Source organism: Anopheles aquasalis, chromosome Y (genome assembly GCF_943734665.1).
Source record: "Anopheles aquasalis chromosome Y, idAnoAquaMG_Q_19, whole genome shotgun sequence".
Classification (NCBI taxonomy): Eukaryota; Metazoa; Arthropoda; class Insecta; order Diptera; family Culicidae; genus Anopheles; species Anopheles aquasalis.
The window spans coordinates 3,163,044-3,188,043 of NC_064879.1; the positions used below are offsets into that span (position 1 = coordinate 3,163,044).

General features: G+C 52.8%; 2 protein-coding genes and 1 long non-coding RNA gene across 8 annotated transcripts in view; 1 reads left to right on the forward strand and 2 right to left on the reverse strand.

Annotated features, from left to right (window-relative positions):
• Positions 1-3,638, reverse strand: part of LOC126579777 (post-GPI attachment to proteins factor 2-like) — a 7,619-nt gene extending 3,981 nt beyond the window's left edge. For all 4 annotated transcript variants that reach the window (XR_007608465.1, XR_007608464.1, XR_007608466.1 and 1 more), the window contains exons 1-5: positions 2,201-3,638; positions 1,514-1,892; positions 488-622; positions 164-325; positions 1-53 (exon numbers count right to left, since the gene is read on the reverse strand). The exon at positions 1-53 is cut by the window's left edge and continues 53 nt beyond it. Coding sequence is in view for 1 of the 4 variants with exons in the window: in XM_050243372.1 (XP_050099329.1) it covers positions 1-53; positions 164-325; positions 488-622; positions 1,514-1,843 (680 nt within the window). In the remaining 3 variants the exon portion in view is untranslated. The remainder of the gene's footprint in view (positions 54-163; positions 326-487; positions 623-1,513; positions 1,893-2,200) is intronic.
• A 799-nt stretch (positions 3,639-4,437) lies between these two features.
• Positions 4,438-5,679, reverse strand: LOC126579987 (uncharacterized). Its single transcript, XR_007608485.1, has 3 exons — positions 5,172-5,679; positions 4,940-5,103; positions 4,438-4,856 (listed from the first exon to the last, which is right to left on the reverse strand). It is a non-coding gene; the product is annotated as an uncharacterized LOC126579987 (long non-coding RNA).
• A 173-nt stretch (positions 5,680-5,852) lies between these two features.
• The window catches only part of LOC126579986 (transcription factor kayak), a 19,578-nt gene continuing 430 nt past the window's right edge, over positions 5,853-25,000 (forward strand). The window contains exons 1-4 of one of the 3 annotated variants that reach the window (XM_050243802.1): positions 5,853-6,013; positions 6,706-7,525; positions 22,867-23,936; positions 24,036-25,000. The exon at positions 24,036-25,000 is cut by the window's right edge and continues 430 nt beyond it. In XM_050243802.1, coding sequence (XP_050099759.1) covers positions 7,193-7,525; positions 22,867-23,936; positions 24,036-24,492 — 1,860 coding nt within the window. In that variant the 5' untranslated portion in view covers positions 5,853-6,013; positions 6,706-7,192 and the 3' untranslated portion in view covers positions 24,493-25,000. Of the gene's footprint in view, positions 6,014-6,705; positions 7,526-15,168; positions 16,052-21,796; positions 22,663-22,866; positions 23,937-24,035 lie in introns of those variants that run through there. The other 2 variants (XM_050243803.1, XM_050243804.1) reach the window with 2 other exon arrangements.

Consider the following 25,000-nt stretch of genomic DNA (forward strand, 5'->3'; position numbering starts at 1 on the left):
AGCAGGTTGAGCCAATACACGGTGTTGATCATTCGGCGGACTCGGGCTGCCCTCTGTTTTTTTTTTTTTTTTTTTTTTTTTGGGAGACGAAGAACGAACGAGCAGCGTAAGATGCTAGGCGGGCATGGCGGGAGCGACATTAGGAGTGCCGTGGTACACTTACACCTGGATCGGCGATGTCCGCTAGCATGGCCCGGTACCAGTTCCGGTAGACGAAGGCAATGATGAAGCGCGGTCCGATGTGCAGTGCGATCGAGATCCGCCACAAGTAGCGTTGCGGGCTGACGCCGGTAATGGCACTGATCGATGGAATGATATTGTACACCTGTGTGGAGTTGACATAACAGCGCGTGTGCGCACCACAAAGAAAGAGAAGAAAGAAGGTCAGTGTCCCGGTCTGGCTACGGGGAGCAAACGTGCTAGTTAGGTAAGCAGGTTAAGGGTTGAAGGAGAAGTAGTTTCATATAAAAGTAAGGAAAATGCATACCCGACAGTGTGTCTCATGAATTTCCTCTGGTTGGAAGACGTAAGCGGAGACGAAACAAACGAACAAAGTACCGAGCGGTAGCACTAGTGTAAATACACACATATCACGAAAACCAATGATCAGATGCACCACAAGCTGTCGACGAGTAGGGAAGAAAGCGATTGAAAAAAAAACCGGAGGGAAAAGGAATAGAGGGAAAGATAGAGAGAGAGAGAGAGAGAGAGAGAGAGAGAGAGAGGAGGAAAAGGGGAAAATCGTTACAATAATGAAATTGAGATAGACAAAAAGAATGATTGGGAAAGAATAAGGAAGAATGATTAGGAAAGAAAGGGGCAGAGAGAGACAAAGAGAGAGAGAGAGAGAGAGGAGATGAAATATAGTAAAATTGCAGCAAAGATAATAACCGGATACCGTAGAGGCAGATCTGTGCGTAGTGCACTGTTACATCCTCGTAGCAGGAAAGAAGGACAATTCATACAGAACACCCGACACAATCAAAGTAGTGGAAAGCCTGGGAGCTTTGAAATGAAAAAAACAAAAAAAGCAACGAAAGCAAACACCTCCATTCGACTCTTGTAGGCGCTACAGAATCGCTAAAGCAACGATAGATCAGCTCGTACAGCAAAAGCACAGCCGATCGAACAGCTGATCACTGCAGCTCACGATCGACGAACAACGACGAAAAGAATGACGTTAGCGAACAAAACACATAACGCTTAATTTGTGATGATGGTATTTGGGACGCCATGAGTTTCACTTCTCTTCCCACACGGAACAGGCCGCGTGCAAGTATTATCCACGTTCGATCCGCAGTCAGAAACCTACCCCCTCTCCCCCCAGAAATAAAAAGAAGAATTGCTCCAAGCACGCATGAACACGGGGAGAAGCGCCAGCGGGCACGGCCGAACCTCACCGAACTTGTAGGCCAGAGTTCGCGGCAAACGGCCAAGACTGTGCGCGTGAAAGCAACAGAAAACGGAATAGAAAAACAACGCAAAACAATGCCACTGCTGGCGCACCCATTACCTGCTCTGGCAGGGTCTTGCAGTGTGTCCGGTCCACGGCGTCCTCCTCGTCGCCACTAACCACCGGTGCGGCTCGATCTTTACTCCGGGCGTTTGTGCGCGACTTCCGGAGGGTGACGCCAGACGCCGGATCGTGTGGGGGATGCTGTTGCTGGTGCTGTTGATACTGCTGGGGTAGGCCAGTGCTGTGCTGAGGCACCGTGTTGGCCGACAGATCCGAGACAACGCGCTGATCCGAGCGGTTACTACTGTTGATCGGACCGGCCGGGCGGTGGCTAGCGGTGGCCACACCACCGCCGTGTTCCCCTCCCGGTGCCTCTCTGGCCTCCATTGTGTCGGTTTTGGGCCGGCGAATGCGTTCACGTACGCCTACTGTTGGGCTGGAACGGAAAAAGGTGCACAAATGGCTGCTGTATCAGTCACGTTGAGCTTAAGGGATCGCACAACCGGCTGGTTTCCCCGGACGCCAAAAAAAAAAAACGGCTCAAATTAGCGACTCGTCCTGCTGACACTGTTGACAGCTGTCAAATCGGAGTATCTTGCTGCTCGGACTCGATCGCAGGAGGATGGGAAACACTGCAGCAGCAACCGCGGGTAAGCCCTTCCTCGGAATGGAGACGCCTGGTGATGGAGACGCCCAGTATCCGAGCCGCACACGGCTTCAGCCCCTTTGGCACCCGTTACATACCTAGATTGCCTTCGCTACTCCCGGGTTGCCGTTTGGTTGCTGCTGCTGCTGCTGCTGCTGCTGCTTTCCTGCTCCTGCTCCCGCTTCTGCTCCTGCTACCACGACGCGGCCACCGCCGCCACGCTACACCACCCCCACCCGTTGCAGGTGCGCTGGTGGTGGACTGCTGTGCGGATGATTGCGGGTGTCTGTGCTGACTGATGGGCCGACGCTGCGACGATGCTGGGTGTGGTTGATTTGCCGATATATTGCAGTAGTTTGCCCGTGTTTAGCTTCAGAAACCCATGCCAATGTTTATCGCTGCGCAGGAGGGGCGTGTATTATGCTCCGATCGCGGCTATTCCAACCAGACACACCGCCGTATGCGCTGGGTAGGTGTGGGTGATGAAAGGAAACGGTCGAGCTGTGGCATCTCCAGCACAACAAATCAAACGCGTACTGCGGATACTGATACTGGGGCACAGGTACAGCAACAGCAGCAGTAGTAGCAAGTCCTCCGTCTATTTTCCGACTCTCCGTGTCCGTGTTGGTATGGGGATCAATCCGGCCCAAGTTCACACAAACACACACTCACACTCACATGCAAACACATCGAATGGACACGTGCACACCGAACAAATGGGTCGATCGGGCCAACTCAGTGCTCAAATCGGCTTCATTCAGGGTTCACGGCTTCAGGCCCTCACGGGATTTTGGATCTTTCACCATTTCACCTATCGCCTACCCGTTACCCTGCCTTCTCTCTCTCTCTCTCTCTCTCTCACTCTCCCACTCAAAATGGCTGTTCCTCACTGGTGATGGAAAACTGTAGTTTCCTCACTCACGGCCCTTCTCTCTCTCTCTCTCTCTTTCTCAACGCCTCTCTCTCTCTCTCGCTCTCTTTCTATTTTTCCCTTTTTTGCACATACACACAGCACCACAGTACGGCCGTTTTCACCAGCGGGAATCCCGTGCCACGGACCCTTCCCTTCCCAGCCAGCCGAAAGGGGGGACAATCCCGCGGTTGTTGGCCACGCGACGACCGGTTCCAGGCGGTTGCCACGAGGGCCGATCCTGTTCCGGGATGCGTACGCGGGGTTCCCACTGTCGCCGTTGCACCGTCTCGCTGGGACCGAACTACTGACCACTGCAATGGGCGCACTGGTATGTTCTCTACGCACTTTACGCGGTCTGGTGCAACCGATTGACGATTGATCGAGCTGTCTTTGTACTGCGCCCCCTTTTGCTACGGCGTTTGCTACTGGCGCGCTTGTTCTTTGACCGTTCCAAGGCGCGCGACACTTGACGCTTCCCTGCCTGCCTTGACGGGGTATTCGGCGGTTAACTATGCCCCTGAGGAGTGGCTGGCTGGCTGGCGTGCCCTTTCGCTGCTGCTGCTTTTGCTGTATGCGTCAGAATTGATTGAAAATTCACTCCACAACTCTCTCTTTCTCTCGCTGTTTTGTTCTCTCTCTCTCTCTCTCTCTCTCTCCCTTTCGCTCTCTCTCTCTCTCTCACTCTCTCTTTTTAGTAGTGGTTGGTGGAAAACTGACTAGGGCAAAGCGATGAGCGGATGAGAACGCGAGCGAACGCGCTCCAGGCGAGCGAACGCGGAAAATGTGTTCCTTCGTAACCCGAAAATTACACCCGCCCGCGCTGATCCACCCCGTTCGTTCCACCACTCACGTTCGCAGGTGCCTTTAAATAGCTGGAAGGTTGCGGCGGATCGCGCATGCCTGGCACTCACTCGCACGTTCTTGGGGGATACTCGACGATGTATGCTGATTTCGCGCTCGGACGCACTCCGAAAAGGTCTGTGCTGGCCGCGGGTGGTCTCATGGTGCATCCCGAAATGCAGGGGCTATGGCCGCTGGGACACCCTAAAAATAGTACCCTCGATCCTCGCACGCGTACAGTGCAACCCAAATTAGAAATAGTTTATCCTGACATGCCATCCATTAACACGCTACACCAGGCTTTGATTGGCACTAGGATACTGGTTGTCGATTGGCGCGCTGCCCTCCGATGGTACCGCTTCGCGTTACTGTTGCTTGCACATCCAGATGTACGCACCTGCACCCTACTGCGCATGCCAACCGGTGAATCGGTCGGTCGTTCTGGCACGTGTGCATAACGGCGCGAAACGTGTCGCTCGCTTAGCAGGAAGACTGCCGGATTACGGGCAGGAATTGCGGAAGCCGATCACGTTTGATCGGTTCGCAGGTTAGAGACAAAAATGAAATGAGCGAATAGAGTGCTGAATGATCAGGTCAGGGTATATGTATTGGCTTCCTAGGCATATGTATTCGGTAAACATCTACGCCGCAACGGTGTACCACGCCAAATGATTCGCCAAACGGTGGAAGATGGAGAGAAAGCCGGGCGCCCTACACCCTCTAGTAGTTCCCAGCATTTGGAAGGACAAACATCATCCGCCCGTCGCCTACCGATCGACCGGATGGTGTGGCGTTGCTTCAGGATCCAGGATGTCAGTCAGGTTCTTCATCGGTTGCTGGAAGGCGATGCTGGTGCTGGGCCTTTGCTTGGACTTCATTGCTGCTCATCGATCGATGTCGCCAAGAAGAACGGAAGAGACAGCTTGATGCCCAGTGCACCACTGTGTGTACTGTGCTCTGATCCGTGCCAATCATTGTGCCCCTCTTGAGTTCGGTGAAACCTAGCAAAAAAAAACCACGAGTAGACGTTAGAGATTAGCATGAGTTTTCGGGGTAGCTAGTAATCCTGTGAATCGGTACGTACGAACTTCGAGTCCCCGGCAATTCATCCTTCTCCTCGCATGTATACAGCGAGCACAAGGGTACATCGAGTGAAGCTGGTTCCCGCCTCCTTGCCCTGGAACCAGTGATTTAGCTGCAGCCCATGCTCACCCAGGACTTCCTTCATCTTCACTTCACACCAAAGGCCTGCAAAAGGGTGAGGCGGGTGTCAATATAGGTGCGTTAGAAAAGGTTATAAAGGGAAGGATACCTACCGGCGCATAGGTCAGACGATCAGCACCTTTCTTTCTAAATAAAATAAATAAATCGTACCTTTCTTTCTAAACGATCAGCACCTTTCTTTAAAAAATAAATAAATAAAAACACCTTTGTGTACAACCGAAAGCATCCTGACAGCTCCGCGTTGACTGCGTGTTCGTGAGGGCTGTGCGCTTTCCTCACACAGGGTGACCCCGGGGCAGGAGCGTTCTGGCCGTGTTGTTGTTACCGAAGCGCAACCACTATCCGTCAGACCACCGAATGATGATGGCAGCTGCTTTGACAGTTGCTAACGTGGTGGGTAAACCGATTGTTTCGATCGTTTCTCGGTCCTTCTTCCTGCGCAGTTTTCCGCTCACGGAAAGTCCTTTCACGGAAAACGAAGCACCAAGCAGCAGCCGCTCCATATGCCGTCGATGTAAAGGAGTCCGGTGTCCGGTTTAAAGTGCATTACAACACGGCATCACCTCCGCACGGGGTATTCCCGTTTCCCTTTTACGCGTGCCTTGCATTTACGGAAAAAAAGGCGGGGGAGGGATAGCTCTCGTCTCGTATACCATTCGCAACGGGCAAGGCACGCCAGCAGCCAGCTGCTGTGTATATCCCATTCACCCCCCCTCGCTTCAGGTGATAGTGGGGTTCGTGCGCCTAGTCGGTCAAGGCTTCATGACGCAATCAACAAACAACAAAAGCATCCGCAACGCACCTCTCACTGAATGGTAGCGTCCGGTTCGGTCCTGGGGAAACAGTTGCGGTAGTTATCAACTGGCAAAGCTCGACGCTACGGTATGCTGCTACCGGCTGCTGCCACCAGCCGTTAAGCGAGAGAAAGAGAGAGGTAAGCGGAGAGCAGTATCGGAGGGCACCAAATTGGGAAGCATCTGGTGAGGGAACTGAAGCTGCACACCGCCACTGCAACACCCTGGAGCGTCGATGTTTTGAGCGGATGCAAAACCTTTCTACCCGGCACCAATGCATAATGCCGATCCTAGGAAAACAGAGAGAATGTTGGGACTTTCCGTCGGATAGATCGGACAGCGTCAGACCCCGCGCGAATAAGCGAAAGGTGGTGAAACCTGCACTTCAGCGAAAAACGGGTTAACATCGCAAAACGGCCATCGCGCCCACCAGCAGCACGAGTGCGCGCTCATCTGCTTGACCAAAACGGCCATGGCGGACGGGTGGCAGCACCTCGCAAACGCTGCAAGCTGGTTGGCTGCTGCACTGTTGCCCCGTTGCACCCGAGCGCGCTGGGTGGGAAGTGCATCTGCAGCTGCATTGTTGCGTACACTTACATATGTGTGTTTGTGTTTTGGGTTTGCTGCGCTTTTTTCTCCTTCTTTTTTGTCGCGCCAACATCGTGTGCGTGCGGGGGTTCACCGATTCACATACGCCATAGCACGCCTAGCGGCTTACCTGAACTAACTAACTCTTTTTCTTTCACTCTCTTTTTATATATATCTCTCTCTCTCGCGCGCGCGCGCCTACCTCATCCTCCTGCGGCAACATGTTGTATGTTGGCGGAACCAGTGAAAGACACCACGGTGGCGTTTGGCGGGACGTGTGTATTGGTGTACAGTCGCCGTTAAACCCGCGGATGAATCATTCGGGCGTTAGTACGTGTGCCTTGTGTCAGCGACGACGACGACGACAGCGGGCCGCAGCAACCACCAGCGAGAACTGTTGCCTGGACCAACATCCGTCTACGCATCCGCCCCGGCGATCGTCGCGCCCGGAAGAAGGATAGCGAACGTCCAAACTGGGCCATATTGGAGCATTGGAAGCATCCTGCATGTTGCTGCGCATCCCCTGTCCGTCCTCCTTCATCCCAGGGCCATTCGCAAACTTCTCGGTTACACGCGCGCGCTAAGTGCACCCAGTGGTGGTCCCTACTAAGACGCGTGCTGCATCGAACGAACGGTGGCAAGGGGCAAAATAATACGGTGAACTCCGGGTGTCGGCACGACGGGTCCGGTGATCGCGATCTCGCGCTTCGTCTGTGCATTATTCGGTGACGATGAGGGACCACAGTGCCGTTGCGGCGTCCTCGGCGTACGACGATAGCTCGCAGCAGTACGACAGCGACAGTAACAGCAGCACCGGTGGCGCCAGCCACAACAGTCAACACAGCAACGACGCGGACACCGCGGACGGTAGCAGCAGCAACGTCAGCAATCAAGCCACCGCCACCAGTGACGGTGCCGGTCCGGGGGCTGGCCCCGCCAATGCGGCACCGGCGGTCACCACCGCTGCCAGCCCCGGACGCCAGCCAAAAACGCTCGATCTGTCGATCAGTGCCGCCACCGCCAACGCCAGCGTAGCGCTCACCAGCCTGCTCCTGACGCACGCAGTAAGTGTTGAACATCAATCTCTTTTGCTATTTATCTGATGATCCTGGCAAATTTCATTCATATTCAGCCGCCAAAGGCCCGCCAACGAAACAAAACCGAACGAACGATATGTGTTAAGAAACAAAACAAAAGATTTCAATGCGAGTCGGCCGAGAGGTAGGAGCGAGGATGAGCTTTTTCTTGTCGATGGGTACGATTCGACTCGGCGCCAGAGGTAGAATGAGGTAGAAGGAGCATGGTTAAGGTTCAGGTAGACCGGGGCCAGGCGCCTTACTGACGCGTCATTGTCAATTGTGCCGGACACGTTCGAACTCGTCCGAGCTATGTGCCCCCGTGGGTATGGTATTTCACTTTCGCCTTGCCGAACCTTGCACCTGGCCTAAACTGCCTGCCATCTCGATGCATTGTCGGTCGAATCAAGCAGTTGTAGAAAACATTAGAAAAATAAAACCGATGGGCAGCGCTGAGAAGTTCGTTTCCTATCCTTAAAGGGGGGCTACGGTTAATTTTGGGTCCAAAAAAGGATCAAATTTGATTTAAAAAAATAACACAAAACAATTTAAATACCTTAGCTCCCCTCCCCTTAAAACAGGATCTATTCCTGACGTTATTTATGCCCCCAATGAACATCCCCCAATATCTGTCCGAAGAAAAGGAGTTGCCAAAGTTCCGAACACAACAGCCTTTTATGACAGCGATCATCATATCGTGTTTCGCAAATCATAAAGCGAACCCCGCAGTCCCGCAGAGGGCGTACACAGCATCAGCAAAACGGAGGACGCTCCAGTGTAAATCCTATTCAGCCCCACCACCTCCCGATTCAGGCACGTGTTTTGAGATGCAATGGTGCCCCCGGGGGAGTTTTACTGCTTTATGGCGGGCCGCCGCGTGAGTAGCAGCCAATCGCCATTTAGCTTACGGTCGTCTCGCTCTCATTTACAAATTGCTTCCGTCTGACGCGTGGAACTTTCACCGCGCTCGAGACGATCTGGAACTCCCACAATTTTGTTTTTAAAAATACTACAGAAAATACGAGGTAAAGCGCTCGCTAGCGATTTGTTTATTAAAGACATTTTAAAGAAATCTCTGTGGTCCCTGTAATCCTGTGAAGGGTAACATACCTGCTTGTTCTGCTCGATGTGGATAATACGGACTTAGGGGCCAATGAGGCGTTCAATACGGACAACCGACATGTTGTTCCAATTTGTTCTTCATTATAAATCGAGCGTATTTCGAGCGGGTTTATTGAAAGTAATGCTATGCTAGTATTCAACTAAGTTATCCGCGCAAATGATTCAATCGTATAACAGCCAAATTGGCTAACCAGCAGAGGCGTCGCATGATATGAAATTGATATTAGTATTATCTGTGTATAAGCCATTGTTTATCTTAGTCTTTCGCTGTAATGATGGAATAACTGATCGGCTTACGCCTTAATTCTTAAACCATAATCAACCAACCTTGTCCTCATTCTAAAGCGACTCTTACCAACGTACTTATTTTCTGGCTCCCTCTCTCTCTCTCTCTCTTTCGTTCTCCCGAAATTCTTCTTGACTAATTTCCGCTTCTTGACCACTCGATCGTCCTCTCGACCTCAATCTCTGACAAACGGAGTGCCGCGCCACGGGCAATACGATACCATGGCTGGGTATTATTGGCGCTTAGCTTAGCCCACCCTACTGGTTCCCGATTGCATCACCATTGCCCGACATGCATATGCCTGTCAGCCTATCATTCTTTGCAAACCGAATAGCTTCATGGGTGACAGTTTTTAGATTCGTTAAGGGGGACTTCGGTATTTAATTTTTATTTGTGACACATGTTTTTAACATTTTTCCCTGAACGCTGATCCTTTCAAGAGTATTGTGTAAAAGTTTTGGATCAATCGAGGAAAAACTGTCAAAGATACAGATTTTTGAAAATCCGCATTTCATACAAGGCTTCATGCAGCCCGCTACTTTGAAGAGCGTTTCCCTAAACCAACGTTTTCAAAGTCGGTGCCCATCGTACCATAAAAACTACTGGGCTGATCGTTTTGAATTTTTTTACACATACTCTGTACACTTTTTTCCAGGTAGTCCCGTCAAGATTTAATGAAAATTGTTTATACTTTTTTTTAAACAAATCTGTATAGTTCGTTTTTATGGCAGAATCGCAAAAAGCATCACTTTTTCAACTTCAAAAATCTGCAAAAAATCGAAAAATTGCAATATCAACAAGAACTCTCCTGGGCTACCTAGATAAACTTATAATCTTTCTAACGAATATCGATTTGTATTTTTTTGATGACCCGTCACGCAGCTACGATGGGCACCAGAAAAAGGATCTTTTCGAAGACACGACTGCCTAAATTTGATGGCATGGATTCATGTTTTAATGAATGTTGCTCAAAACAATACCAAATATTCTTCAAAAGTTGTAGACTATTACGTCATTTACTTGAAAAAATACAGTTTAAAGGTTACGTCACGAAAAATCGTTAAAAACGGGCCTTTTTTTGGCCCGAAAATACCGAAGTCCCCCCTTAAGGGTTCAACATACGAACAATGTTTTGCATTAAAAGTGTTCGCTCATCAGGCAATTTTTGCTTCAATTTTCAATGCAACTGTTGATTGGTATAGAATCTGTTTACCTGCACCGCTCGTAACAATATTAATTTAAAAAAAAAGAACAACAACATCTAGACGTATAAAACTCCATGTTACGCTGCTCGGTTTTTGTTTGTAACGAGCGAAAACAATCCTTCCATTCGAAGGATATGTTCGCCCCAAAGAAAACCAAAGCAAAACGTGTGGCTAGCGAACATATTGCATCACAATTGCACCCTAAACGGCTTCAGACCGTGCCGGTCGAGTTCGATCGAGAACAATCTTGCAACTGCGATCTTATTCGACCGCGTGTATCTCTGTGTGTACCATTCACCATCATTCCGTGCCGCAAATTGGTGAGCTTCTTTGGTGGCGGGTGCACCAGCGACAACAAGCAAGAAGGGATCGCAACATGCGGTCGGCTTCGTACGTGCCGCGGCCAACGTGTGCTTCTTCTTTTTTTTGTAATTCTCTTCCTATTCCTCTTCCTCTTCGTTTGCCTTTGTTATTTTTTTTTTTGTACGCTCCTCTTCCTCGTCGTCTTCGCTATCGCGCTATCCTAATGTTGCAAAATGTAGCACAACAAAGCAATTGGAACAGTTGGGAATGGGGAATGACGAATGCTGCTGCTGCCCGGACCGAACTGGCATCATCATCATCATCCCCCCTTCTCCTTTTTCGCTCTCGCAATGCATGCCCCTTTCTGTGATAATGTTTCCAAGGCGAATTCCAAGCGAACCAAAGTGATCCCCATGTTTCGCACCCCGTTCCGTCCCCTCTATCTCTCTCCCGCTAGCTCTCTTATCTATTGATACCACACACACACATCCGGTATCCAAAAGCAACAAAAAAAAAGAAAGGAAAACTCGAATCCAAAAAACCTCTCCGCATGCCCGTACCGCGTGATGACTAATGTGTATGCGGCGTGGCCACCGGTCTCTGGTTCCCCCCCCCCCCTCCCAATGCGAAGCGGACGCCGGCTGAGGTGATAAGCCGATGATATGATGAAATTGCACGTGGCGTCGTCGCGCCTCGAGCCTTTTGATATTGGTTCCCGAGGAGCTGCCCGGGGTGCCCGGGGGTGAGGCCGATCAAAGGCCATGCCACAAAGCACCCCCCCCCCCCTCCCCCCCTTGTCCACGTCTCAGTCTGCACCATGGGCTTTCTCTTCTCTTGTTGCACCTGGTCCTGACCATATGGGCGAGACACGCTGCTCACTCTCCATGATGGCCTGTATGTGCGCGGCCACCCCACACAGAGATCAACCTGGCTGGCTGGTGCGATGGCGGCGCGATGTTTGCGTTGTGTGTCTCTTGTTGTGTCTGATGAGCGCCTTCCTGGCAGCGAAGCAATAGCGTCATGCTCGCACACCATTGGTGGAACCGGCTCCCGCTCTCTCTCTCTCCCTCTCTCTCTCTCTCTCTCTCTCTCTCTCTCTCTCTCTCTTGTCCCCAACAATCCCCCCCTCCCTCCCCATAAACCTTCGCCGCGTAACTCAACACGCCTGTGGCATCTCGCAATCGAAGGCGGCGTATCGCTCTCTCTCACTTTGTCTCTCTGTCAAAGGGTCGCAAGCACCTTGCACCAGTGCGGCCTCGTGCTCCACAAATCGCCCCCCCCCCTCCACCTGCCCCCCGCAACTCACGCCGAAAGCGATGCGTCATCACGCGCCCATCACCACCCCACCGATGACGTCAGCTCCGACCGGCACCGGTTCCGTTCCCAGGTTTGTTTGTTCCGGACTATTTGCCGTGTTGTGTTCGCGTCGTCTCTTTTGTGTGCCACTCGAATTCCAACCTCGGATCGCATTTGAATTTGTTTTTTTTTTTTCTTTTTTAGATTATGACCTAAAAGTGAAGGAGGAATGGCACGACTGAAATGATGCCACTTGAATGCCAATACACACTGAGAATCAGATAAAAGAAACACACTGTGGGACTAGAACAGCAACCTAAGATCCGCGGAAAAGCCCCCCCCCACCATTGTTTTTTAGAAAGCACACAAAAATTACTGCCAGCGAGAAGAAGAATATTATGATCTTCATGGCAGACGTCCACGCTTTCCCTGCCATATAGTGCACAACAAGGGAGAAGGGGGGGGGGACCTCTCCTCGAAGCCATCAGGAATCTATTTGTTGTTGTTGTTTGGAGCCTTTTTGGCAGCCAATGCGCCGCCCATTACGCCGCGTGCCTTTAGTGCGCTGCTGCTGCTGCTGCTCCGCAAAAGAGGGGCGACCGGACGATGATGATGACGTCGGTCCGCCCATTGTTGTCCGCCCTGTCGTGTCACTCACACCACGGAGCTGGCGTGTGAGCGCCACGACGGAGACACACATGTGATCGATCCGCGGTATCCGCTAACTCTGGTGGCTGGTCGCGGTTGGAGCCACGTACACTCAGTGCGCCCCGCTTCTCAGTGTCTGTCATGGCGTGCGTGAAGGAGTTAACGGGATGCGAGAGTGTGCGAGAGAGAGAGCGAGCGAGCGAGCGAGCAAAACAGGCGATAAACGAGCGCCAGATAACGAGAGCGAGCAAGCGAACGAACGAACGAACGAACGAGCATCATCATTCGAGAAGAAGCAATTCGCGGAAATTCGATGAATCGGCGGCCGCGTGCGAGCGCGAATGTCCTCCCATCCCCGCCCCCCTCCCGGTCACGCCACACTGGGTTTCCCAACCTGCCACATCCATCGCCTCTTCCGTGTCTCTTCGGCTTCGGATGGAGGGTGCGTCTTATGTGTGCTTCCAGCTGCCGATTTCGTCATCCCGTGCGTCCGCCCCAAAAACCTTCGTGCTGCCTCCGTTTCGGTTTTTCAGCCAAGCACACTCAAAACGGCACGTTTTCACTCGGCCGGCGGGATGTTTTGGTTTGGTTTTTTTCTTTTTTTTCCACCCCGGGGGCCACCCCGTCCCAGGTCACACGTTTTTCCGGAAATTCCGATTCGTCACCAACGGGTTTTAGGCGCCGGTTGGTCGGCGTGCTCGTGCTTTCGCTCGCCCGCTATGCTTGATGGCGCCCTTTAAAGAAGGGGGGGGGGGGGGGGGTAACAGGATGCCCGGACCGGACATTCCAGCACGCGGTTCGCTGGTGTTGGTGCTGTTGGCGATCGTGGTGCGAACGGGATCGAGATCGTGTTGTTTTTTTTTTTTTTTTTCGTCGAGGGCATATTATTGGGCCAATCGTTGCCGGGTGCAGTTGCAATTGCAATCGCCACTATCACCGCACGCTGCTGGGTGATTTTTACACGCGCGAGTGTGTGGCCGTGTGTGCACAAGGTTTCTATTTCCGATCTATAACAATCGGCTCACGCCATTCTCCAGACCAGAAAACCAGAAGCAGTGCCAACCAGTTGTTGTTGTTGTTGTTGTTGTGGTTGGTGTTGCGGTGCAGATTTCTCAGGTTCGTTAACGTATTTTCGTATTTCCGGTCCCTCGTTGTTCGGAAACTCTCCTCCATCACGAAGGGCATCGCTTTACGCCCTATTCTCAGTAACAGATACACTAACAACAACAACAAAAAAAAGACATTTTACTGACAAAAGATAATAACAGTAACAAAAAAATTTACTTTTGCTTCATTTACCGCTTGTAAGCAACATTGGCATGCTATGTTGATCATGATCATTGTTTCAATTTTACATTTACACCGTACACTGTCATCAAAACACTCTCCTGTAGATCCATCTTTTTTTTTGCAAAACCATTCAGCCTTAAAATTCCGATCAAAATGATTCGGCAATGCTCCGAGCAGGAACACAGACAACAAGAATATGGGCTACTTCAATATCTTCTGCTGAAACGCTCATGAGTGCGAAACAAATGCGGAGAGACCGCTTTTACATACAAGATTGCAAGATGATGCGCCTGATGCTGCCCCAGCAGTAGCAGCAGCAGCAGCAGCCGCAGCAATTCGCACACTTCCGAGGTCGAGGTCGGCCCCTTCGGTGCGAGGTTTTTATTTTATCGATAGAAAGAGAGACCGTGGCAGGGGGTGGGGGGGGGGGGGGCATATGGACTTCAACATTGGTTTTTTTTTTTTTTTTTTTTTTGTTGTTAAACGTTTCACCCCAGGGTCGCACTGTTATTTGCACCTCCACCATCGTCGAGTGTAGCCTTTGAGTCGCAAATAGATAAGCCGCTCGCTCGGGCGGCACACACTCGCGCGACGCCGTTGTACGTTTTCGCCACATTTTCGTGGTCATCGTTTGTGTGGTTGGACCGGGGAAGCTGCACTACCAGCAGCAGCAGCAGCAGCAGCAGCAGCAACAGTAGCAGAATGTCTGAAATGACCTACCTGACCCCCTCCGCTGTCTATATGGTGCGGCATGTAATTCAATTAACCGGTGACAACGTCCACGACGGCGGCGACGACGACGATGATGATGACGATGTACCCTTGCGGATGCAAGCGACACAACACGTGACTTCCAGCTAATATTTAGGGGGGTGGGAGGGCAGCATGCAAGTTTGGTGGCTCGCGCAATACGATCACACGGCAGGTTCGGCGAACCGATTGCAACACACCGGCTTGCTGCTGCTAAGGGGGCATCCCCAGCTCTGTCGCCCCCGGTGCCGGACCACCCGTGGCATGATGCTGCTGCTGCATGGCGAAAAGCGGACAATGCGGTCAACTGTTGTGTCCAGTCTTGGCTCGAGGTCCGCGCGGGCTTCCAATTGGAAATGGTGGTGCAGGGGGAGGAAGAGGAGCCGCGGAAAGGGAATGGGGATTTTCGGTCACTCACGAGGCACTCACGTCACGGCAAGTGGCGAACTCGTTTTTTGGGGGGAATTCCCACAAATAGCCGGTGTGTTAGCCGTCGCTAACAAGCCATTAAACGGACCTGCGACAGAGAGAAGGAGTGAGAGAGAGAGAGAGAAAAAAAAAAGAGAACCCTGTCGAGTGGTGGTGGTGGCTTACAAAGTCGCAACAACACAGCAACAGCAACGGGAGGGTTACTTAGCGGTAACCGCAAAGACCCTGGGCGGGCTCTCTGCCACCCCGGGGCCCGGGGGCACTCACGCGTGTGAGTGAGTGTCACTATAAATTGGCCAGGAACCGTGACGTAGCCGTAAGTCCGTAAACGACGCTCGAACCGAACGGAACAGAGCTAGAGTCCTAGAGTCCGGAGGCAACTTCTCTACCCCATATTTGTTCTTCTTTTGCCTGCCGCGTGCACCATCCCCCCCCCCACCCCGCGCAAAAATCTACCTCCAGCGCCGCGTGCGTGTGACAACACAACAGTATTCACAGTATTTCGTGTGCAGTTGGTGTGCAGTGGCCAGTGTTCAAGTGTCCAGTGTGTTGTAATTTGTGTTTCCCCGTCCTAGGTGTGGTGATTTGTATTTGTGCCGAATGCGCCACAAAGTGTAGGTCGCTACTACTCCCCGCACTGCTCCAGCACTGAACCCCCACTGCTAGAGCAAGAGCTCTCCCGCCAACAATCAACGGCAGCGAAAGACACACCAAACGGCCCCCGACCACCGGGTTCAGCAAGCCAAGCCAAGCCAAGCCAGCTTGCTATCATAATAAGCCACACAGATCGCGTCGATCGGTCCGTGATCGTGGTGAACGCCTACAGAGAGAGAGAGAGAGAGAGAGGGAGAAGGCTCCTAGTACACCGGGCCCCCTCCCGGGCGCGCCATTGTTGTTTAGTGTGTCCGCGAAACGAAGCAAGCAAGCAAGCAAGCAAGCAATCAAGAACAACTCTGCACAAACGGGCTACTGAGGAATTTGTGGGGGGGCAAAAAAAAAACCCCGTCAAGTAAACGAGCAACTCGCCACCCCCCCCCCCACACACCCCAATCCTCGCCAGTAACCCGCCCCGAACAAACGGCCGGCCAAATGACGAGGGATGATAACGTGCTGCTGAATGATGTTTACTTCAATGCGTACAACACCAACTCACCGCTCACACCGCTAACGCCGATAAGCAAGCTCGTAAGTAACCCCCCCCCCCCCCCCCCCCCGCTTTTGTTCATCCCCTTCAAGAGAAGAAGCAAAATAAAAAATCCGATGCGTTCCAAAGAAAAGAAGTAAAAAAAAATGGCTACCAATGGCCCCGGCTGCACCGAGATGAGACGGTGACGGATTGTAAATCCGCCATCACCAGTACCCGCCCAAAACCAACCCCAAACAACCACCCGCCGTCGTTGAGAGAATCTTCCGGAAGCGGGTGGTGCACCCAACTGCGACGAATCTGGCGGCGCACACCACGAACACACACTCACACACATACACGGCATGCTGTGTGTTTGCTGATTTGTGTTTGGAGTTTTTCGGCGCGTCCGCCATTTTGTGGTGCGCCAAAAAGGCGCTTTGCGCAATAATCGGCGGGAGGCGTGCCAGCCACCCCACCCAGCCTTATCAGTGTTGCCGCCAGCCAGCCAGCCAGCCGGTCCCAAACGGTGCCTGCTGCTGCTGCTACAAGGGATGATAACACGCACACCCTCACACACACGTGCGCGGAGTAGTAACTGCGCCGCACCGAGCCCGCGGCGATCACGTTCGCACAGGAATTTAATGCTGATTCATACCACCCCTCGACGATCACCACCCCCCCCCCCCCCGCCCCCCTAATGACCCGAATGAGGCTAGTGTTTACGGACAGGAATACCAACACAGGGCCTCCAGCAGGACCTGTTGTTGTTGTTGTTGCAAGGTGTGTGCGTTGTTGGTGCGTGGTGGCCATTAACCCGTATAAGCCACCTTCGGGTTCGCGAGCTGCTAATTGTTTGGCGCGGGGAGCGCTTTTGGACACACTGTATTTTTTGTTGTTGTTGTTGTTTTTTTCCGGTTTTTGCATTGATGTCGAGGGGCCACAACGTTGGCGACACCATTTGTGCGCGTCCCCCTTTTTTTTCCTTGGCCGTTTGGGGTGTAAAAATGGCGGTTCCTCTTTATCTGTCTCTGCCTCTCGCTCTCTCTCTCTCTCTCCCCCCCCCCCCCCCGTTCCCTTCCCGCCCTGGTCGCCGCTCCTCAAACAATCAACAAGCCCAGCGCCGCGCGCGGTCCATTTATCGTTATCTGTGCCGCTTTCACGGCGCGATACCACCACCACCACGGGGATGATGGTGGTTGTTGTGCGACGGAATGCTTTCTCAGTTTGCCCGCCGATCAAATAGTGCCGTACTGGAAGCCGCTGTCACACATGTCGCCGACCGCCACCCTCACAAAGCGCAGCACACAACAAAGGAGTCGCCCGACGCGCGGGGTCTTTGTGGGGCGTTTCCTGGAGCAACCCCCCGGGAGCGGAACTGGGAGAGGAATGTGGGAGTAGAACGCACACACTGTGGGAGAGAGAGGGGGCACAGAGGTTGATGATCATCGTGGTCGTGGTGGCCATATTTGGTCATACGTCGTTGTCGTGGTCGCCATCTTGCGCCTTTCATCGATGCGCCCCGAACGCGCGTGTTGTTGTCAATATTATTTAATTAACGAACCGCTGGAAGGGGGCGCAGGGGGTGCTGGCACTACAGGTCAGCTGGTGAGAGAGAGAGAGAGAGAGAGAGCAAGAGAGAGAGAGAGGGTGAGGATTGCTTCGCGGAATGTCGCACCTTTACAGCGCTGAAGGGGGTTTTTCCGTCGAATGCAACAAAAAAAACAAAACCACAACATCGCCATAATGAGGATAGTGATGGAGGCAAAGAGAGAGAGAGAGAGAGGAGAGAAATAGAGAGACACAGAGAGAGAGAGAGAGATCATTCGATCACGGACACTAGTAGTACTCCAGCGGGTGGGTCACCAGCGAACCCACCCCCTAACACCCCAATAGGGGTGCACGCACGCACGCACGCATCGTGACACGTGTGTGTTGGTGTGTTGGAGACAGAGAACACTACGCACTCAACCATTCCGTCCCGGACTCCAATCGAATAGTAGTGGCCCAAGGTCATCACGCAAGGGAGGGCGCGCAACACCTGGCATGGCTGTGGCGGGTGGTGAGGGTAAGGGGGTGGCAATGTGCCCTCTCTCCCTCTCTCACGCGAGCGCGCGCGCGCGCTCGCTCGTGGTGCTAGAACTAACGCGAACATTCTAGAAGCTAGTTCGACGCGCACCCCGTATCTACCCCCTACCCCCATCACCACCACCACCACCACCAGCAGCTGTCTGCAATTCTCCACTCTCTTTCTCTCTGGGAACGTATGTGTCGCCATCGCGTCGGGGTCATTGTCGTCGTCGTCGTCGGTGGTGATAATTGAAGAGCAGAACAAGTTCGATTTAACCAGCCGCCCCCCTTAAGGATCATCTCCCCCCCCCCCCCCCCCCCCCCAGGAAGGAAGAGGCTGTGCCTTGACCAGGCCACACCACGGGGCAATCAATCGCAATTGCATATAAATCCGGGCAGAAGGGCAGCGATGCGTACCAGGGGGCGTTTCCTTTCACACAATACCATCCACCCCCCCCATCCCCCAAATACACACAAACATGCGAGGAGCACACTTGCCCTTATCTGTTTCTCTCTATCTCTCCGCTAGCGTTCCGAGGTTTTATTTTAGCATCGAGTGATTTTGGAACATTTGCCATAACCTCCCGGTTATGGGGGGGGTGGGTGGGCGTGCTGTTTCCGGTTTTGCAACAACCTCCCCCCCCCCCCCTCCTCCCCGCACCGTCTGAGTGGTCACTGGATCACTGGATTTCCAATTGCGCACCCACAGAGAGACAGAGAGAGAGAGAGAGAGAGATCGCGTCTGTGAAAGCGGCAAGTGCGAGAAGCGCTTCTTTATCTCGCGTGTCGCCATGACATGTCTGGCCTTGGTGTTGTACTTGCCCTCCTCCCGAACAATGCACAATGCACTCTCTCTCTCTCTCTCTCGTTCCGGCTCTCTGTCTCTCTCTCTCCACACTCCATCGGATATGGCGTGGCACGCATTCCTTGTTCCACCCTGCGTGTGCGCCATTTTGAAGGGTGGTGGAGGGGAGGTGTAGAGATCACAAACACACTATAGTGATGGAAGGCTGCCGCGTTCTCCTTTTTGGCGAAGGCGCGGCGTTCTTTGTCGGCGGCGAAGAGTGCCTCGGGACACTAAAAAAACGAAAAAAGAAAAAAAAAAAACGACAGTCAATTGCAGTCCGCCGTCGGGGAAGCAAAGGAGTTGACAAGGAAGGGAGGGTGCTTCTAGCCGTGGTTGGTGGGTTTTGTTTGCGACTTTGGGGTCCAAACAAAAAAAAAACAAAGGTCCATTTCCAAAGCCGACCCCGCCACAAGATTGCAATTTTTGTTGTAACATTAACATGGTCGCCAAATTAAGGGGGGAGCTTTGGTAGTTTTTTTTTTTGCGACACATATTTTTAACATTTTTCCCTGAGTGCTGATCCTTGCACGAACATTGTGTACAGTTTTTGGATCAATCGAAGCAAAACTGACAAAGTTATAGATTTTGGAAAATTCGCCTTTCATACAAGGCTCCATGCAGTTCGCTACTTTGAAGAGCGTTTCCCTAAAACCAACGCCTTTTCAAAGTCGTTACCTTATAAACCACCGGACAGATCGATTTGAAATTTTTCACACACAATCTGTACACTTTTTTTTCAGGTAGACCCTTCAAGATTTCACGAAAATTGTTGATACTTTTTTTTAAACAATTATGCAAAGCTCGTGTTTTTTTTTTGGCAAAATCGCAAAAAGCATCACTTTTCATCAACTTCAAAAATCTGCCAAAAATCGAAAAATTGGAATATCAAAAAAAAAAAACTCTCCGGGGCTACCTAGATAAACTTATAATCTTTCTAACGAATATCGATTTGTAAACATTTCAGATGACCCGTCATGTCGCTACGATGGGTACCGTGAAAAGTACCTTTTCGACGACATGCCTACCAAAATTTTGATGCCATGGATTAATTTTTCAATGAATGTTGCTCAAAATAATACCAAATATTCTTCAAAAGTTGTAGACTATTATGCCATTTACTTGAAAAAATAATGTTGAATGGTTACCTCACAAAAAATCGTCAAAAACGGGCCTTTTTTGGCCCGACAATACCGAGTTCGCCCCTTAAGGGGGGGGGGGGGGGGGGATCTTCAAATTGGCGAAGCTAGTGATCGGTCACTGACAGTTGGTGCGAGTGTCGTCTGTAAATGCAATTGAAATCCTTTTTTTCTAACATAAATAGTTAACCGAGAGAAAGCGAGAGAGATGGGGTTGCGGAATTACGGGGATTTTATGGCCACTAAGCTGCTGGACAATTGAAAAGGGAAAGAACGCGCCTGTCGAGGAGGGGTTCCACGCTTTAGTAACGTTATTTCAAGCTTTTTTTTGTTGTTGTTGTTGCTGACAATGCTGGACGGATAACATTCCACCAACTAAACACAGTAAACCTCCGAATTTCCTGGTCAGCATCGATCGATTAGTTGTTCTCGGTTTGTCGATCGTTCGGCTGCTAGGACGGACCCCGACGACGACGACGACGCCTGTTCTAATGAGTGACCGTGAATGGGGGTGGGCAGCCGGGTAGGCGCCCTTTTGTCGCGCGCCAATTATGCGGAGATAGAGAGAGAGAGAGAGAGAAAGACACAGAGGGCCCAGACAGGCAGACGACGCGCGTGACGACCGACCGCGAGAGGGGCACATTCGTCGTCGTCGAATATCGAAAGGACGAATGAGCTCCACACTGGAACACCACAACGCACGCACGCACGCACACACAGAGTGAGTGGCAGAAAGCGAGAGAGAGAGAGAGAAAGAGAGACGCCTTTCCGGTTCAGTTCAGTGTGTCCAGCTTTGGGGCCAGCGAACTCCACGATGGGCGATCGATATATAGATTGATGAGGAAGGATAGCACCCCGAAATGGGGGGCGAGGAGGGGGATGGGGATGAGGAGAGAACAGTTCAATGTTTTTGGATGGCGACTCTGGTGGTCTTTTTGTGCCTTTTTTTTTCTCCAGCCAGGCATCCAGCCAGGAGCATCCCTGCCGGCCGGCCGGCCGGCCGGCAGCACCCTTCACCCTTGTGTCGGTGGCCACCGGGTCGCGGTCGGGTGGCGGTGGAATGCAGCTGTGCACGGATGCTGGTGGCCATCGCTAAAAATACGCTGATGGTGGCGGCGTGAGAATTTCGGCGAATTCTGCGAAACCACCCCCTTTTTACAACCCTTAATCCCCCCCCGCACCCCCTTCATCCTGGCTCGCGCAGCGAGAGAGAGAGAGAGAGAGAGAGAGAGAGAGAGAGAGAGAGAGAGGAGAGAGGAAGGGGGGATCCTTGTGTTCAATTGACGGAATCGCAATCACTCCAATATCGATCCCTTCTGACAGGAGAGAGACGGGGGGGTGGGTGTGAGACGACACCCCTAATTTGGGGCGGAAAACCCGCTGATCCGGATCCACAACATGACCGATGCTTGCACTCGCAACGCGTGCCTGCGAGCGTGTTTCCGAGCCGTGTTTGTTTTCGTTGCCTTTTCTTGTGTTTCTGGTGCGCGCGCGCGCACGCGTGTCTGTCTCTGTGTACCGGTGTGCGATTAAATCATCCTTTTAAAAATAAATTCCTCCTATTAAACACACATACACATACTCCCTCTCTTTCTCTCGTTCTCTCTCTCTCTCTCTCTCTCTCCGCCTGTCTGTCCCTCGAGTCTCAGCCTCACCTGTGCGAGCCTGCGCACGCATCGCACTCGATCGCAGCGATTTCGATGCTGTGTTGTGGGCGTGCAGTGCGCGTGCGCTCGTCACAGTTTGCGGACGCGACGAAACTGTGAACCCTCGGGGGGGGGGGTTGGTTCAGTCGAGGGTCCTTCCTCCCTGCGTGTAGAGGCGCTAGCAAGCGAGGCACTCTCGTTTTTGGGAGGCTTCCCTAGGGGTTTCCCCCCTTTTTTTGTTTGTTTGTTTGTTTTTGCTCGTGGCGCGACAACGAACGGCATCGACGAACGCGAACGCGAACACGAAAAAAAAAACAATTCGAAAACGAAACAATTTACACATCATCTACACGAGCGCGAGTGTGAGAGCAAGAGAAAGAGAGAGAGAGTGCTTCAGTTGTCCTAGTATTGGTTGTATCCGGTTCACAGGGACAGCAGCCTGCAGCATCAGCTGCATTATATCCCTTTTTTACGAAAAAACAAACCTCTCGATCGAGATAGCGAATACACGAACACATATAACACACATAATCCGCGAATTAACCTAGTGGAAGCCCCAAGAGCCAAGAGCAGCAGAGCAGAGCAACGAGTGCTAGAAGTGCGTGTTGTGGTGCGGGCCCAGCGACAACAATAACGATCGCGAGTAGAGAGCCTCTCTCCCCCCCCACCGCCGCCCGCTTCTGCGGGACCAACGAAATCTACCAAATCTCGAACGAACTCCGGCATCAGCCGGCAACCAAAGAAGCCGACGACGACGGCGAAGAACGACAAACGAGACGTGATCACGAGAAACGCGCGCGCGCGCGGTCACGATCATTATACGACTTCAGCGAAAGCGATCGAAAAAAAACAATTCATCGAGAGCACAAAGAGTGTGCGACGAAAGAACGGACGAACGGGCGGACGGACGAACGGAAATTATGGATGTCAGCGAATTTGCCAACTTTTTGGCGCGCGAGCTGCTACTGGAGCAGGTTGGCGGCCACCCCCACTTCCCCCCTCCTTCCCCCTGTTCACAAACCAAACTCGTATTTGGCGCGTCCGCCAATTAAGGACGAATCCTCTCGGTTCTCTGTCCAGAGTGATCTGATTTCAATTTCCAACCATCTCTTACATCTCAATCTAACAATGGTTCTCTCTCTCTCTCTCTCTCTCTCGCTCTCTTTGACTCTTTTCAGTTCGCACCATTCGAGGCCATCGGGGTGCACAGTGGCGTACCGACGCGCACCACACCGACACTGACACCGACGACGCTGAAGAACATCGAGCAGAGCATCATGGGGCTGACGAGTGACAACCAGATCAACCTGCCGTACCAGGCGGGCTTCGTGCCACCGCCGTTCCCGCTGGAGGAGCTGAGCCAGGATCGGGAAGCGAGCCAGGAGTCGTTCAGCTCGACGTCGAACGCGTCGTGGGCGGTGTCCGGTTCCGGGCACGGGTACGGTGCCGATGACGTCGACTCCAAGTCGTCCACCTCGACGCTCGATCCACCACTGTCCACGAACTCGTCGTCGAACGCTCGGGGGGCCAGCGGTCAGCGGTATGGTGCTGTTACCGGTGCCACCGGGCGTCCATCCTCGGCCATCGGTGTGGATGCTACCGTAGGAGGAGGAGGAGGAGGAGGAGGAGGGGCAGGCGGCGTTGCAGTAGGAGCTGCCTCAGTCGCAGCCCCTGCGTCCGCTTCGGGCGGGCGCACCCGTCGCAACGTTGGTGGCCGCCGTCCCCACAAGCCCTCGAATCTGTCGCCGGAGGAGGAGGAGAAGCGGCGCATCAGGCGCGAGCGTAACAAGCAGGCGGCGGCCCGTTGCCGGCGGCGCCGCGAAGACCACACCAACGAGCTGGTGGATGAGACCGACCAGCTGGAAAAGCAGAACCAACAGCTGCACCAGGAGGTCCAGTCGCTGAAGCAGGAGGTGCAGCAACTCGAGCGGATCATGGACTCGCACCGGGACCAACCGTGCCAGCTGCGGAATCGGCGCACTGGCACCACCGGTGCTGCCGCCGGTGCTGGTGGTGGTAACAGCAACGCCGTACCAGCGGTCCCACCCGGTGAACAGCAACCGCCGCCGGTGGTTCTTCCCGCCGCCGGTGGTAATGGTGGGCTCGCCAGCAATCCGGCGACCCTACTGTTGCCCCTGATCAAAACGGAACCGGAAGAGGATCTCGCGGACATTCCGCAGCACCACCAGCAGCCACAGGACGATCAGCAGGATGCCTACATTGCTCGCGGTGCACCGCCGATGAAGAAGTAGGTTTTTGTTTTTGTGGTTGTTTTTGTGTTTCGGTGTTACCCATTGCCATTTGCGATTACTAATCACTCTCTCACAACGCTTCGTGTTATTTGCAGGATAAAGATACCGCCGAACCAAAGCGACAGCCTGGAAACGCCAACCCCGACCACCGTTTTTCCGCCACACTCGCTGCTCAGTCCGGGGCTGACCGGGGTCAAGCTGAGTGGCGGCGCAGCCAGCAATAATGGCAGTGGAACCGGACGTCGTCCCGATCGTCCGCGTAGTCTGCTGATCGGTACCGCCGCCGGCATGCTCAACAGCAATGGCCATTCGGCGTTGGCCGGTAGTGGTGCTGGTGGGGTTGCTGCCGCTGCTGCGGCTGCTGCTGCGGTGGCGGCGGTTGGGGGTGGCCTTTCCACACCCTCGAACGGGCTCTTCAACTTCGACAGCCTGATGGAGGGTGGCACCGGGCTGACGCCGATCGCGGCCCCGATCAGCTTCCCGCCAAACCGGAACCCGCTCGAGCTTATCACACCGACCTCGACCGATTCGTCCAAGCTGTGCAGCCTCTAAGAAAGAAGCGAGCGAGCGAACGACGACCGATGTGCTCAACCGAAAGCCCACCCCGACCCCCCTCTCTCTCTCTCTCTCTCTCTGTCTCTCCGGCGCCGCATCAGTCCACGCCCTCTCTCGACATATTCTAAACGCAATACGCGAGGCTCCAGTTGGGGTCTGTGCCTTGCCCGCTCCGTATTCCTGTTGACTCTTTGTCCCGTTCCATTTTTGTAGTGTTTACCAGCAGCCCCCAACCTTCTCTCTGTAACTCTTTCTCTCATCATACAGTCGTTGTACAGCGGAGGTACAGATGGAGACACAGAGAAAAAGAAACAGGAATAGCGATAAGAAACGAAAGAGAGCGAGAGTGAGAGAGAGAGGGCAAATGAGGGACTCGGATTTTTATCTCATTCACATCCGTTTGGGGACGGTGTTTGGGGATTTTTTTTCCCCATTCTCGAGTTTTAACAAAAAAAAACAATTATTTTTGTTTCGGCAATTAGCGGTTAAGCAATGAGGAAAAACG